Here is a 15,419-nt window from a genome sequence, read left to right on the forward strand (position 1 = left end):
AACAGAACATGCATACAGTTGTTTCTTATCCAAACCCTGATTAGGAAGGACTGTAGGTCATTCGTGGGCCGAAAAAAAAAAAAAAAAAAAAAAAAAAATATATATATATATATATATATATACATATACTACATGTCAGTGCTGCCATATGGATCTACTGATACGCCAATATTATAATGATCTATATTGGGATATCTGTTTTCTTTCATTCATGAGCAATTATCATTCACAACATGTTACAATGAGTTACAGTGAGGACAAATGCTGTCATGTGAAAACAACAAAGGGAAACCTAACTCTTGTGGTAGTGGTTATTAGTCTTATCAAAAGACATTTTAATTTGGTTATTATTCTTAGCAAATTTACTTTAAATAGCCCCATATGACAACAGAAGCAATCCCAGTGCTGTTGTCAAACATGAGTGACTGCTACTTCTTCTTTTCCAGGGAACTGTGATAACGACCAGTTCAACGACTGTATATCTCCAAACGGCACGATGGGAAGCTGCTCAGTCTGTGCAGGCCACTGGGTTGTTGCAGGGACACCCTGTGAAATCCCCACACACCCTCCATTGACAACAGCTTCAACGACAACAGCTTCAACACAGACCAGCACAACAGGCAAAACAACAAAGGTTCCATGTAAACCTGCCATCTGTGAAATTCTAACCCACAGGTGAGGAGTAGAGATGTCCTGTTTCAATAGAAGTTTCCTCAATGCAAAGTGAATAGTCTGTTTTAAACGCACTGTTCAATTCCTCAAGTCTTTGAGGACATTAAGTTATGATTGAAACATTTTCGTCTTGATGTCCTTTGTGTCATGTGACAGATTTCAGAAATATATTTTGTTTCAAAGAAAAATCTGTAGGAAAATTACAGTCAATAAGACATCCAAATCCTTTGGCATCCTCCCCACAGATATCCCTGTCTACGCTTATGAAGTACCTCAAGAGCTGGTTAATTTGTATGTGATGAATGTGTGAAAAGATGTATCTGTCTGTGTATCTGTATCCGCATCTAAAATGTATCTATTAGAGTAGCCTGTGAAAGCCTTTTAATTCCACTAACGGTTTGATTATCAAACCATCAACAGCGGTAAAGACAAATATTTGAATGAAGTGAACAAGTTGGTACAAAGTTTAAAGGTTCCTGTACCAAAGAACCAAATAAAACAGTGAATGATTTTTAATTTCAACAACAGCGTGCCGATAATTTGGCAATCATTTGTTTGTTGTGCGAACTACTTGAGCTGTGACTGCTCCGACAGTATGACTGAGTAACACGATCAAGACTGGAATCAACACACCTTTTTGCAAAATGAAAGAAGAATTGGCAGAGAAAAAGTGAATGTGCAAATTAAGACTTGTGGTATATTGCTGCACAATGGATTTGACTATCATCAACTCTGTTTATTCCCTGAAACTGATTTGTTTCTCCAACTTATTTGCATGTTTATATATGACAGCTTTAGGTGTCATATTCCAGTTGCAGCCCTCAGGGTATCAAACAGAGCAGTATGGATTAATGAAAAGGAATATGAAAACATCATGGGGATAACCATCCATAATTTGACATTTAACAAGTAGGCTAAAACAACTTAAAGGCTCTGATGTTAGCCCATTTCATTCTCTTGAATGATTTCGGGAAAACACAGTAGATAACTTTCATTGATAGTCTCTCCCCCTCCCGTCTCTCAATCAATTCATAGAGCTCAACAATCAAACAAATTCCTTAGTCGGTCTGCAAAGTTTCCCACAAATTGATCCCTGCTCCAGAGCGAGTTAGGTGTCCAGCATGAGTTACCATTGTAACCTAACCCCATGACAGGTAAACCAACTAGGTTACCTATCCTGCTTCTGCCTCCTGGACAAGATCCCATTCCAGACCCCTATATTAAATGCATTACTAACTTCTTAATAGCATTATTTATTTTTGACTGTATTTCATATTTTTAGCAGATCTTGGAATGGCCTTATTCGGAAAAATGTTGTCTTAAATGCATAATCCATAATGTGTAAATGCTGTCATTCTCATGGTAATATGGTTTTGACCAATGATGTCTCAGCTTAATGCTGATCCCTCTATAAGAACTTCAAAAGCAAAACATCAAATATAAGAATGGTCATATGTTTCCCCAAATGTATCAGCATTAAAAACATGTTGCATTTAGACACTGCTCAAAAATTGTTGACATTAAGTGCTATTTACAATGTGTGACCTCAAAATAGAAACTTTTTCACACTGTCAACTTCTGCCACATTATTCACTGTAGGACTGTAGAAAATAATGCACTCAAAGATGGCTTTTAAACCTCAACATTTAGTGTTTATATTCTGACAAACTGTTCTGACTTGTGTGTTTCCTTCTAGTATTTTCGAGCCGTGCGCCGAAGTCCTTGGCCCGTATCCATTCATAGCATCCTGTCGGTCTAGTGCCTGCAGTGATGCCATGAATATTAGCCTCGACGTTGGCTGCTCCAGCCTGGAGGCCTATGCTGCTGAGTGTGCAAAAATAGGATTCTGTGTTGACTGGAGGAATGCTACCAACGGGACGTGTGGTGAGTGTTAGTGTCTTTACTGTAAAACACTGCAGTTGTTGTGGAGTGCTCAAGAATGTGTATACACATATGTTTCCATTTAACAGAGCACAAGTGTCCAGACAACAAGGTGTACAAAGCCTGTGGCCCCAGTGTAGAGCCAACATGCAATGACAGGTAAAGTATATGTTGTGTGAACAGTGTGATGTTTTTCTTCTTTTAAACATCAATCTATATTTATAGCTGAACATTTACACATCACTATACTGGGTCATATGCTTTATTTCTGCCTTAAATAAAACATTGGAACAAAAACATTTTTTTTAAAACTGAATTCATATTTTTATATGTCAAAATCACAAACTACAGAATATTTCATAATCGTGACATTGTTGTAACTCTACCTTCCTTTCTCTCTCTCAAGTGATGATCATCAGGGTGCTTTATGAAATGCAACAGTGGTGGGATAAAAAAGTAGACACAACAGGGATTTATCTTAACAAAAAAATGACAAATATAATAATGTAATATAATATTTATAATATGTTAAAGAAATATTGTGTTATTAAAATGTAACAGCTACAGTCAGTGCTAGAATAACATTTGCATATTTTTATTAACCAGTGCATCAGTCTTTGGCAATAGGAGCAATAAATAATTCATGATAAAGACAAGTTTAAAAAAGAGGTTGTTAAATTGATCAGGTTTTGTTATATTTCTCCTCTCTTCTGATTCAAGTTTTAACAACCTGACTGTTACTAAAGTTGCTCATTGCATTTTAAGGAGGTCCTCCACAAACCAGCCAGAAATACAGTTCATATTTTAAAACTTGAGTCCACAATTCAGTCCTTTATAAAAAAAAAAAACTACATTTTGACAGTATTTTAGAACTTAAGCCTGTGAACTATGAACTGAAAAGAGCATTTCCAAATGCCAATTTTCTCGGCTGTTGAGACGTCATACTTGGTAAAACAAATAAATAGGTGACAGAAAATATGAAGTTGTTCTATTGAGATACATAATTCTCAGAATTCCCCAGGTCTTGCAACCACAACAGACTGTTCTGGCTTTGCCAGGTAGCTCAACATGATCGTTTTGGTGTCAAACTTTTTATAGTTTTGTAGATGTATTTTTCAAAAACACTGATTAATAGATTTTTGTTATACAAGATATAAGTTATACAATTCATGGCACCTCAGTGAGACTGTTTTCAGTAACACTTTCTTAGTACTGTTTTTGACCATTCCTCAAAGAAGTTCACTTATCACTGTAATAACTACAAATTAAATGTCCATCATCAGATACAACGATAAGTTCAACGCAGGAAGTACAGCATCTAATGACACCCAGGAGGGTTGCTTCTGTCCCGAAGGCACCACCTTATTCAACCAAGTCTATGAAAAATGTGTCCCCTCTTGCGGTAAGCAGAAATCTTATAAGAAACTTGCTTTGACTAGGTCATGACATATTTCACACAAAGGCTGACACAACAGCACATTTATTATTTCTGTTTGAACTGCAGATTGTGTTGGACCTGATGGAAGACCAAAAATGGTGAGAGTTCTGGTTCATAAATACAACATTGTGTACACTTAGAAGAGAAATGCAATGTCTGAACTGTTTTCTATTTTTTCTTTTAAACAGCCTGGTGAAACATGGACCAGTGGCTGCGACATCTGTGAATGTAACAAGGACTCCATGAGCGTCCAGTGTGAACCAGCTCCATGTGCAACACAGCAGATTCCTGACTGCAGCGAGCCTGGCCAGAAGCTAGTCACCAAGACAGACGGCTGCTGCTCAACACATTCATGTGGTGAGTCTGTAGTTTCTAGAAGTAGGGATGATCATTTCACTTTCTTAAACACTAAAGGCTTGATTCAATACAGAATTGCGCCGCTTTTGTCCTCGCTAAACCTGCACGAATGAGCCAAAATGACATTATGTAACTACCGAATTCTCCACAAACTGTGCTGCAGAGCAAATAGCATCTTAATGCACCAGTGTTATTTGTATACATTTAAATGTTCCATTACTCATTCATTTAGAGCAAAACACCTAATTTACAAACAGTGGCGCCAACAGTCCCTCACAGTTAGAGTGAAATATTTAACATCTGCTAAGAGCTGGTGGTTTCATATAGTCATATATGTGGATAGAGTTTAGTGCCGTCAGGATGAGACCTCACAGTGCAGCTCTGCACTGTAGAGTGGAGATGTTTCAGCTCAGTCATCTCAGACACAATCAGGTGCAGAACTGGGGCAAACTGCACAGAGCTGCAGAACTTTTGGGGTGTATTTGAGCTTGAATATCTTTAGAGCAAATTGTTTTGTGAATTAGACCTTGAGACAAGGCAGGAAGTGGATGCACATGATGAGTAATTCACATGGTGCTATCAATGGCTGCAATCCATTCTCCCACAGTATCAAAGATTTGAGAGAACTATTAATCTACTATTTTATCCTCTGGGCTACTGAGTGCCCAAGATGCCCACCCCAAAGTCTTTCAAGCACACCCAGATATAGCACACTGGGACCAACCCTGCTCCCATGTAGCTTGTAATTGGATGTTTTCTAACAACATGTTTGTACCTATTGTTTGTAAGTAAAAGCCTATAGAGAGATGAGATCAAACCCCTCTACAGTGAAATACAGGAACAGGAGCTACTTAAGAAAAGATATTGGGGAAAAGTTAACAGCTGCACTAGCTGGAGGGCATTTTAATCTCACTAGTGTTACTTGCTGATGGTAATTACTAAACTATACTGCCGGCTGCTTTACAAAGCAACTTATTTCACTTTGATGAATGGGTTTTTCTGACAGTGATTTTCATTGTATTCATATGCTATTTATGTAGATAGCTTATCATTAAAGACATTCTTTGATAAATCTCCAACACAAACTCATCCTATCCTCTTCTCCCCATCAGAATGTGACGTAAATACATGCGATAAAGCACCAACCTGTCCACTGGGTTTCCAACTTTTCACCATGCCTGGTGACTGCTGCCAGTCCTTCCTTTGTGGTATGTTATTAACAAGTGTCTGCTATTTTTATTCTTAAATTTGTTCTTATTGTCTGTTTTTAACCCTGTTTTTTTACTTTTGCTGTTTTATTACTGTCATGTAGCACTTTGACACTTTGATTTGTTCTGAATGTAAAGTCCATTAGAAGTAAAATATGTTATTATTATTATTATTATTATTATTATTATTATTATTATTATTATTATTATTATGTGACTCTATCTGTGTGCATCTTTCAACAGAGAATAATCTACTGTGCTACAACTTTATTAACTTTATGTAAAGTGAAAATGTACCTCATTTATCTTATATGCAAGCGCTATTTTGAAAAAGAACTACATAGTAGATGCCTGAATATCAGATCCAGTGCTGTGACGGATCGGAGACAGAGTCGACACGATCTGGGGGAATTAGTAAGGGCCCCATGCTCCAGTGGAGAGTGGTACCCATTGTCTCTTTGGTGATCTTTTCCTGTATATGTATAAGCAATGTTACATGAGAGAAAACTCATTCTGCTTTCTTTTAACACTTTCTTTTAAAGTTATCTTTCAGCAGTGTAGGTTAATCAGCTTGCCAGACACCAGACAGTAGCAGAAGTAACAGCCATAATAAATAACTGTATAGGAAAACGCAGTCTTATCACTGATAGTCTTGTTTGCTTTTAGAGGTCAGAAGGAGGAATTGGTTTTAAAACCTGTTTTATAACCAGTTGAAAATTCCCCAAAGGTGCCTTGAAGTTGAGGGAAGAACTAAGAACAATATCTTATGCTAATGACATTTTGAAGTGCTAACTTTTTTTGGAAATTATATTGACAAACAGGTTTTAATACTGATGAAATGTATGCTGTTATTTTTGTTTTTGCAGTGCCTAAAGGTGTATGCGTCTATGAAGGAACTGAGTACATGGTAAGTGTACAGTTTAATGTCCAGAAGTGAAAACACAAGTTTGATAATGTTCACATGGAAAAAATATCAATACCTAAATACAAATACAGGTAAGCAGACTGTGTTGTTATACAGGTTTATAAATAATGTCTCAACCCCTCTGGCTAAGAAAGTATTGACATAAAGAAGCGATAAAAAAGTGTTCAACAATAACTATTATTCATTTTACATTTCTTTAGCCTGGTGAAAAAATACCAACACCAAATTCACCATCAGTACCAACAACAACCCCTGGACAACCCTCATCAACAACCAGAGCAGGTGGACAACCCTCATCAACAACAGGAGCAGGTGGACAACCCTCATCAACAACAGGAGCAGGTGGACAACACTCATCAACAACAGGAGCAGCTGGACAACCCTCATCAACAACAGGAGCAGGTGGACAACCCTCATCAACAACAGGAGCAGCTGGACAACCCTCATCAACAACAGGAGCAGCTGGACAACCCTCATCAACCACAGGAGCAGGTGGACAACCCTCATCAACAACAGGAGCAGGTGGAAAACCCTCAGCAACAACCGGAGCAGGTGGACAACCCTCATCAACAAAAGGGACCGCTGGAAAACCCTCATCAACCACAGGAGCAGGTGGACAACCCTCATCAACAACAGGAGCAGCTGGACAACCCTCATCAACAACAGGAGTAGGTGGACAACCCTCATCAACAACAGGAGCAGGTGGACAACCCTCATCAACAACAGGAGCAGCTGGACAACCCTCATCAACAACAGGAGCAGCTGGACAACCCTCATCAACAACAGGAGCAGCTGGACAACCCTCATCAACAACAGGAGCAGCTGGACAACCCTCATCAACAACAGGAGCAGCTGGACAACCCTCATCAACCACAGGAGCAGGTGGACAACCCTCATCTACAACAGGAGCAGGTGGACAACCCTCATCAACAACAGGAGCAGGTGGAAAACCCTCAGCAACAACCGGAGCAGGTGGACAACCCTCATCAACAACAGGAGCAGCTGGACAACCCTCATCAACAACAGGAGCAGCTGGACAACCCTCATCAACCACAGGAGCAGGTGGACAACCCTCATCTACAACAGGAGCAGGTGGACAACCCTCATCAACAACAGGAGCAGGTGGAAAACCCTCAGCAACAACCGGAGCAGGTGGACAACCCTCATCAACAACAGGAGCAGCTGGACAACCCCCATCAACAACAGGAGCAGCTGGACAACCCTCATCAACAACAGGAGCAGGTGGACAACCCTCATCAACAACAGGAGCAGGTGGACAACCCTCATCAACAACAGGAGCAGGTTTACAACCCTCATCAACAACAGGAGCAGGTGGACAACCCTCAACCACAACAGGAGAAGGTGGACAACCCTCATCGACAACAGGAGCAGCTGGACAACCCTCATCAACAACAGGAGCAGGAGGACAACCCTCATCAACAACAGGAGCAGGTGGACAACCCTCATCGACAACAGGAGCAGCTGGACAACTTTCATCAACAAGAGGAGCAGGTGGACAACCTTCATCAACAACAGGAGCAGCTGGACAACTCTCATCAACAACAGGAGCAGCTGGACAACCCTCATCGACAACAGGAGCAGCTGGACAACACTCATCCACAACAGGAGCAGCTGGACAACCCTCATCCACAACAGGAGCAGCTGGACAACCCTCATCAACAACAGGAGCAGCTGGACAACCCTCATCCACAACAGGAGCAGCTGGACAACCCTCATCCACAACAGGAGCAGCTGGACAACCCTCATCCACAACAGGAGCAGCTGGACAACCCTCATCAACAACAGGAGCAGGTGGACAACCCTCATCAACAACAGGAGCAGGTGGACAACACTCGTCGACAACAGGAGCAGCTGGACAACCCTCATCAACAACCAGAGCAGGTGGACAACCCTCATCAACAACCGGAGCAGCTGGACAACCCTCATCCACAACAGGAGCAGCTGGACAACCCTCATCCACAACAGGAGCAGCTGGACAACCCTCATCCACAACAGGAGCAGGTGGACAACACTCGTCGACAACAGGAGCAGGTGGACAACCCACATCAACAACCGGAGCAGGTGGACAACCCTCATCAACCACAGGAGGAGGGGGACAACGCTCATCCACAACAGGAGCAGCTGGACAACCCTCATCAACCAGAGGAACAGGTGGACAACCCTCATCAACAACAGGAGCAGGTGGACAACCCTCATCAACAACAGGAGCAGGTGGACAACTCTCATCAACAACAGGAACAGGTGGACAACCCTCATCAACCGAAGGAGCAGGTGGACAACCCTCATCAACAACAGGAGGAGGTGGACAACGCTCATCCACAACAGGAGGAGGTGGACAACGCTCATCCACAACAGGAGCAGCTGGACAACCCTCATCGACAACAGGAGCAGCTGGACAACTCTCATCAACAACAGGAGCAGCTGGACAACCCTCATCAACCACAGGAACAGGTGGACAACCCTCATCAACAACAGGAGCAGCTGGACAACACTCATCAACAACAGGAGCAGCTGGACAACCCTCATCGACAACAGGAGCAGCTGGACAACCCTCATCAACCACAGGAACAGGTGGACAACCCTCATCAACAACAGGAGCAGGTGGACAACCCTCATCAACAACAGGAGCAGCTGGACAACTCTCATCAACAACAGGAGAAGGTGGACAACCCTCATCAACAACAGGAGCAAGTGGACAACCCTCATCAACAACAGGAGAAGGTGGACAACCCTCATCAACAACAGGAGCAAGTGGACAACCCTCATCAACAACAGGAGCAAGTGGACAACCCTCATCAACAACAGGGGGAATGGGACAGCCTTCTATTCCTGGGCCCTGCCAGGAGTGTTACTGTGGCCCGCAAATGGATCCTGACACCAAAATTAACTACATTCACTGCACACCTATTGTTTGCAACACAACCTGTGCTGAAGTAAGCTCATCCATTTGTTTGTTTGTTTTTTCCAATGCAAACACATGTACTTGTCTCTCACAGAAGCAGTCATATGAACAAGGTGGAGTCTTTTTTCAGTATTAAAAGAATATCCCTTTTTAATTGATAAACAAAACTTAATAGCGAATTCAGTATGTTCCCTTTCAAACCTCCCTTTAGTTTACAGCAATACAGAGAATCAGGAGAAGGTGTTTTTTGTTTATTCCTTCTCCATCACTCTATAACACTTTGCTTCCAGGGTTTTGAATACAAGGATCAACCTGATAAGTGTTGTGGCAAGTGTGTCCAGAAGAGCTGCTTCCTCATCGCACCTGACAACAAAACACATATCATTGAGGTCAGTTATGTTGATGTGAGCCTTTGAGAGAAAATTGCTTATTTTTCAAATTTAATTAACATTTTAAATCTACAAGTAAAACCCACCTCATTTGAAAATATGAAAGCCAAGGTTGGTATCTGAGCTGAAAAGGTTTAAAAATGATCACATCTTTTTTTTCCTGAAGTGGCTTCTGCTTTTTCTTATTGTATAGGTCAACGAAACATTTGTCCTTCCTGGTAACAAGTGTGTGCAGTATACCTGCGCCAACATCAACGGTCAGCTTATTACTCAGGAGACCAAGACTGTCTGTCCTGCCTATAATCCATTGGACTGTGAACCTGTGAGTTAATCAAACCTCTGCAGCTGATACACCTGACCTCTTTAAAACATTTTGTCTGTCTCACACACAACATGTGTCTTCCTCCTCCAGGGTACAGAGACAACTGACTCTACTGGATGCTGCAGAACCTGTAAGTTATTGGAGTCATACTTTTTATGATCACAACTCCTTATTGAGAGGACATAGCTGTGTGTTATTATTAGAGCATATTGGAACCATTGAAAGAACTGTTGCTGTGTCTTACAGGCACGCTTCGCAGTGTGTGTGAGATCCTGAGTAAGCAGGAGGTCATCAAGGTGAATGACTGTGTGAGCAAGAACCCGGTCAACATGACGTACTGTGCTGGTCACTGTGGAAGCACGTCTATGTAAGTATATTCAACACCAAAACTGAAGATACATTTGATCTGCAACACAACTTCCTTTTGGCTTTAAAAACGTGGATTTGTTTGTTTTCATTAATGTACGTGGTGGCAAATACCAGGGCCATAACTTTCTTTTATGTTACTCCATATTTACCTCACTAACTTAGCTTAAGTTAATTTGGTAGGTTTTACTCATAAATATTATGAAAAAGAATGTTATGGATATCATTTTTTTAATAACACTTTAAAAGTTCTGCAGTTCAAGTGATGACAATTGAACTTGACTGCAATGTTCACAATTCTTTTTTTAATCTTGGGACAACCTGCATAGTTTGTTACCCAGTACCATTATCACCATATTGATCCTTGACAATCCTAACCAAATTAAACTTTGATTACCTCTTCTATGTTGGTAAAGGATCATAGTAATAAGAGACAGGTGGTCAATATTGGTATAGTGTTAACATGGCAGTGGTGGTCCAGGATCAACACATGCACTGCAATCTTAAAAAAATACTTTTAAAAACTTTTTTGCTGTCATGTATGTGTGTGTGTGTGTGCAGGTATTCTGCTGCTGCTAACACGATGATGCACCAGTGTGAGTGTTGCCAAGAAGACACCACCAGCGAGGGTACTATGGAGCTTGACTGTGTAGATGGCTCCACGATGTTTCACAAGTACACCATAGTGGAAAGCTGTCAGTGCACCCGGACAGTGTGTGTCGGGGGAACAACACACGTTCCACTGAAGCGCCGCAGGAGACGCTGATCACCCACTCACTGCTGAACACAGGACTGAACCCTTTAATACACAGTGCAAGACTTGACTTTAGACCTACTTATCATTCTGTTCGTTCTATTCTGTTTCCAATATTTGTAGTGAGACTGAGTTCTTTTTCAGCATCACAACATAAGACTGTGATGTAAACTTTCTTCATTTCACTCCACTATTAAAATCATATATCTGCAGCATAAACACTGGTGTGGACATTCTTATTGATTGTTTGGAATGAAAAGTGCTTGAAAAGTAGTTTTGGTCAAGTACATGTGTATTGTATGTTCATTTAAATTTGATAATAATAAGAAACTGTATTTATATGGAATATTTCAAAACACAGAGTTACAAAGTGCTTTACAAATGAGAAAGATCATAAAAAGAAAATAAAGAGAAATGTGAGAAAGACAGTGACTAAACGTGTGACGGTTAGAAAACCAGATGTAACAGTGTGGACCCAAAAGCACAGCCAGAGGCAGAGGACGTGGTTCACTGAATTTATTGAATGGAACAAAGGAAGCAGGGAAGGGATCCAGGGTCCAAGGCGTGAGGACTTGAGGTGGAGGCTGGTGAATAAATCCAGGTAGAGAGTGAGGCAGTGTGGCAGTGTCGTGTCTTAGCAGCCCGTGATGTGCAGATGTAGAATGAACCTCGTGACACTGGCCAGCTTGAATAGTAATTTGATTTATTGCAATCAAACAGCATCAGCATCAGTAACAAGCATCACGACTGCTTGGAGGACGACCGGGCCAGATGAAGTCGCCTCTCTTCTGTCTCCACGTTCTGGCTTAAATACTATGAAGGTGCACTCAAATTAGAATGAGGGTGTCCTTCAAACATACACAAATATGGACTCTTCAACACAAGTTTCAAGTTAGCTGCTATTTGACTCCATTTATGGACGCCTTGTTCTAAGTATTGACAGAGACGTCAACTGTCACTGTCAATCATATATTTGACTATGTCAAAGGTGATCTTTTTTAGGCCCTTTTTTGGAGCCTACTATTGTGACTTATTCTTGTGGGTCCCTGGACTTATTTTAAACAACACAGACTAGCAACATATACTTAATCTAATGTGGTTAAATATCAGATACTTCATATCCCCCCTTGGAGACTAATTAGAGTCTCCAAAAATCATGTTAACAATTTGTTACACACAAAGGCAATACAATACATTTTGCAATCCCTTTACGTTACAGCAAATCTTGGTACTACGGCCAAGTCATAGAGTGTGAGAGCTAAAAAACCTGTCAGACAGTAAACAATTCTTCAATATCCATTAATCAATCAAGACAGGAAAAAGTCACTCACGGTCCCTCTGCCTTAGGCAACCACACATGGCACTCCAGATAATCAGAAAAGAAAAGAAAATAATTCTAAAAACTACGGGGAACAAGACAAAGGCAAATACAGTTGGGAACCTTAGAAATAAAAATGAAACATGTCCAAAGTCAGGCTGGTCATCCCATCTGACCTTTCAATGGACCTTGCCCTGCCTAACACCACTGTCCCTAGGCATCGAGAAATAAACAAAACACCTGAGATCCCAATATATTCAGTATTTCAAAACAGAAGACCATACACAATGTTCTTATTCAGGGTCCTCTTGTCCATTTTGGCTGTTGTTCAGGGTCCACTGTCCATGATTGAGTTTCTGAGTTCATGTATGCTGTAGAACCCCTGGACAAGCAGGCGCTCTCCTCAAACGTTTTCCATGACTGCCTCCTCGTCTGTTCTTTGCTCAGATCAATGTAGCAGTGGCATCTGACCATTATCTCCTTTCACCACACCTGTTGGCAGATCTTTTACAAAGTGGTTCATTATCACACTCTTCATTTTTCAGAAATATCTTTGGCTCTGCAGATGATGCATGGCTCCTAAACATTGTTTAATTCCCATTTTTTTTATTTTATTATATTTTAATCTTAATTTTCAGAATCGATTTGACTCTTTTACCCACAGACTCTTTACCATTTTCTATCATTATGCAATCTTGAATATCCCATCTACTTATGACACAAAAACTTGGCAACAGACTGAGCATCCTAACACTTGGTTGGACAAGCTTCAGAATATCGCAAAAATCTTTCCACTATGACTACTACATATTTTCTCTCTCCTCCAATTGGTTTTTATGATATCAACAAAATCTTCAACTTATTCATGGGACCTGTCGGAACATTGTTTTTTAGATAGACAGTGCACCTGCAAATGGCATAATCAATTTAGTCAAACAAGTATGATCCTCAAAAACCTAATCCTCTGTGATTTTTCTCTTAACCTCCCCCCTTGCATCATGGGCTTTCCCATGTGCCTTCTGGGTTATCAGACCTTCATGATTACGTCACAGAACAGTAGAATCCTGAGTGGCACCTTGGTCTTGCCATAGTTATTTATGAATTACTTAATTGTATTTGATTAAGTTTCCTAAGAGTCTCCTGATCTTGTTTTTGCTGATAATGCTCCTTTTTCCTTTGTAGCTCCACTTGATGAGCTACATGATCTGTGTAGACACCTTTTGTCATGCTTCCTAGACCAACCACCTCTGCCAGCCTGCATCTCACTGGCTGAGGCAACCCCTGCTGTATCTTTGCTCGCAGGATTGATTGCTACATTTGATGCAAATCATTTCCTGTAACGTTTCTCCACACTTGATGAGCTCTTGACACATAAGCTCTTGGGTTGGTCCTGTGACCCTAATGGCTCAATGAAAATATTATCAGGATGTACATTTGTTGGAAAAGTATCTTTTAGTGATCTCCACATTCGACCTCTGCTTGCAGCAAACAGTTCTGAATCATTCACTGCAGTCATCACATATCATATTAAGTCCTGCCCTCTGTAGGATCTCTTCCATAGCTGGAACCCCTAAGAGGTTAGCTAAGAGTCTCTTAATATCTCCCATGGCCAACTGGCATCCAATCATTATCTCTTCTAATTTTGAAATCCAAGGATGAGCTCCATCCTGAAGAGTCGGTAACTTTTCAAGGATATCTGACATATCCGTGCTCTGCAAAGGTTTATACTCCAAATTTTGTCCTTGGACAATTACTGGGCACGTCTTACTGGGTGCTTTTTCTTCCTTTCTTGAGCGTAATGCATATCCTGAAGTGTATGGTTTTTCTGAGATTTTCTTCCTCAGATTTTGCTTTGCCATCTGCAATTTCATCCCTGATGCCAGTACCCGATGCTACTGAACCAAGATAGGGAGAATCCTCCTGTAGAATCACTGGGAGCTGAGGATGAACATCCGTAGATTTGACCTCTTTTTCATATGGTGGGGGGCCCTTCACTGGGGCTGTATGTGAGAAGGTTGTGTTAACTTTAGCCATTAGCTTTCCTGTTTCTTTTTTTTTTAGCTGTCAACAATTTCTGTCCCTCCTGTTCAAACAGCTGCAAAATTCCTAGTTCTGTCAATCTTTTTTTTTCTTGCGTTTCTGTCCCTTTTTACCCCTCTTCTGTTCTGTCTTGTAAGTAGATACAAGCACATGCATTGTTTTAACTACATCTGGATTTAGGGTACCTGCCACTGGCCATGGCTGGTCAATGTCAGGCCACCGCTTATTCCATTTTTTAGAGATCTTTGCAATATCTTTAATAAGAGGATTATTCTTCTGAACAACGTCAATTGGGGTAATGATTTTTGAGATTTTAGAGTCAATTTTTGACATGATATTACCTCCCTTATACCCCCCTTTTATTAATCAACACAGATTAATTAAAAAGTTATTTTTGAAACACTATATAGTCACAATTAATCAAGAAAAGAAGAATTAATTTGGCAACTTTAGAGGAAATCAAAACTCCCTTGATATAACAAGTCAAGTCACTTGTTCATCACACAATGCTTTGATCATTAGTGTTTATCTTAAAATTATCTAACTACTCTATAGCTTTTATCAATACTTTACCAAATTAACCTTTTCTCAAATGATCAATTAGGTCTACGACACTTTATTAATTAATTAAATGTTTTAATCGGTCAGTCAATTGCCAAGCTTCCCCTTTAAATTATTTTGATATGTATCACAGACATACTTCATTAACCCTAAGCAAATAAAGGATCTTATTTATAGCAACAACAAGTAAGGAAAACACTCTTAGCCCATGTGCACAAACAAGCTAATTGTGTATCAACTATAAATTAATGTATGCACAAATAAG

At 40.5% G+C, this 15,419-nt stretch overlaps 1 protein-coding gene across 1 annotated transcript; it reads left to right on the top strand.

Annotated features, from left to right (window-relative positions):
• Positions 1–2,447: 2,447 nt before the first annotated feature.
• Positions 2,448–11,156, top strand: LOC117810511 (involucrin-like). Its single transcript, XM_034680375.1, has 13 exons — positions 2,448–2,556; positions 2,643–2,712; positions 3,837–3,955; positions 4,058–4,089; positions 4,180–4,348; positions 6,423–6,463; positions 6,719–7,093; positions 7,154–9,435; positions 9,695–9,793; positions 9,987–10,115; positions 10,206–10,245; positions 10,362–10,482; positions 11,043–11,156. Exons 1-12 carry the CDS (start codon positions 2,448–2,450, stop codon positions 10,389–10,391), a joined length of 3,495 nt encoding a protein of 1,164 aa, XP_034536266.1. The 3' UTR covers positions 10,392–10,482; positions 11,043–11,156.
• Positions 11,157–15,419: the final 4,263 nt, after the last annotated feature.

The sequence above is a fragment of the Notolabrus celidotus genome, chromosome 3 (genome assembly GCF_009762535.1).
Source record: "Notolabrus celidotus isolate fNotCel1 chromosome 3, fNotCel1.pri, whole genome shotgun sequence".
NCBI lineage: Eukaryota > Metazoa > Chordata > Actinopteri > Labriformes > Labridae > Notolabrus > Notolabrus celidotus.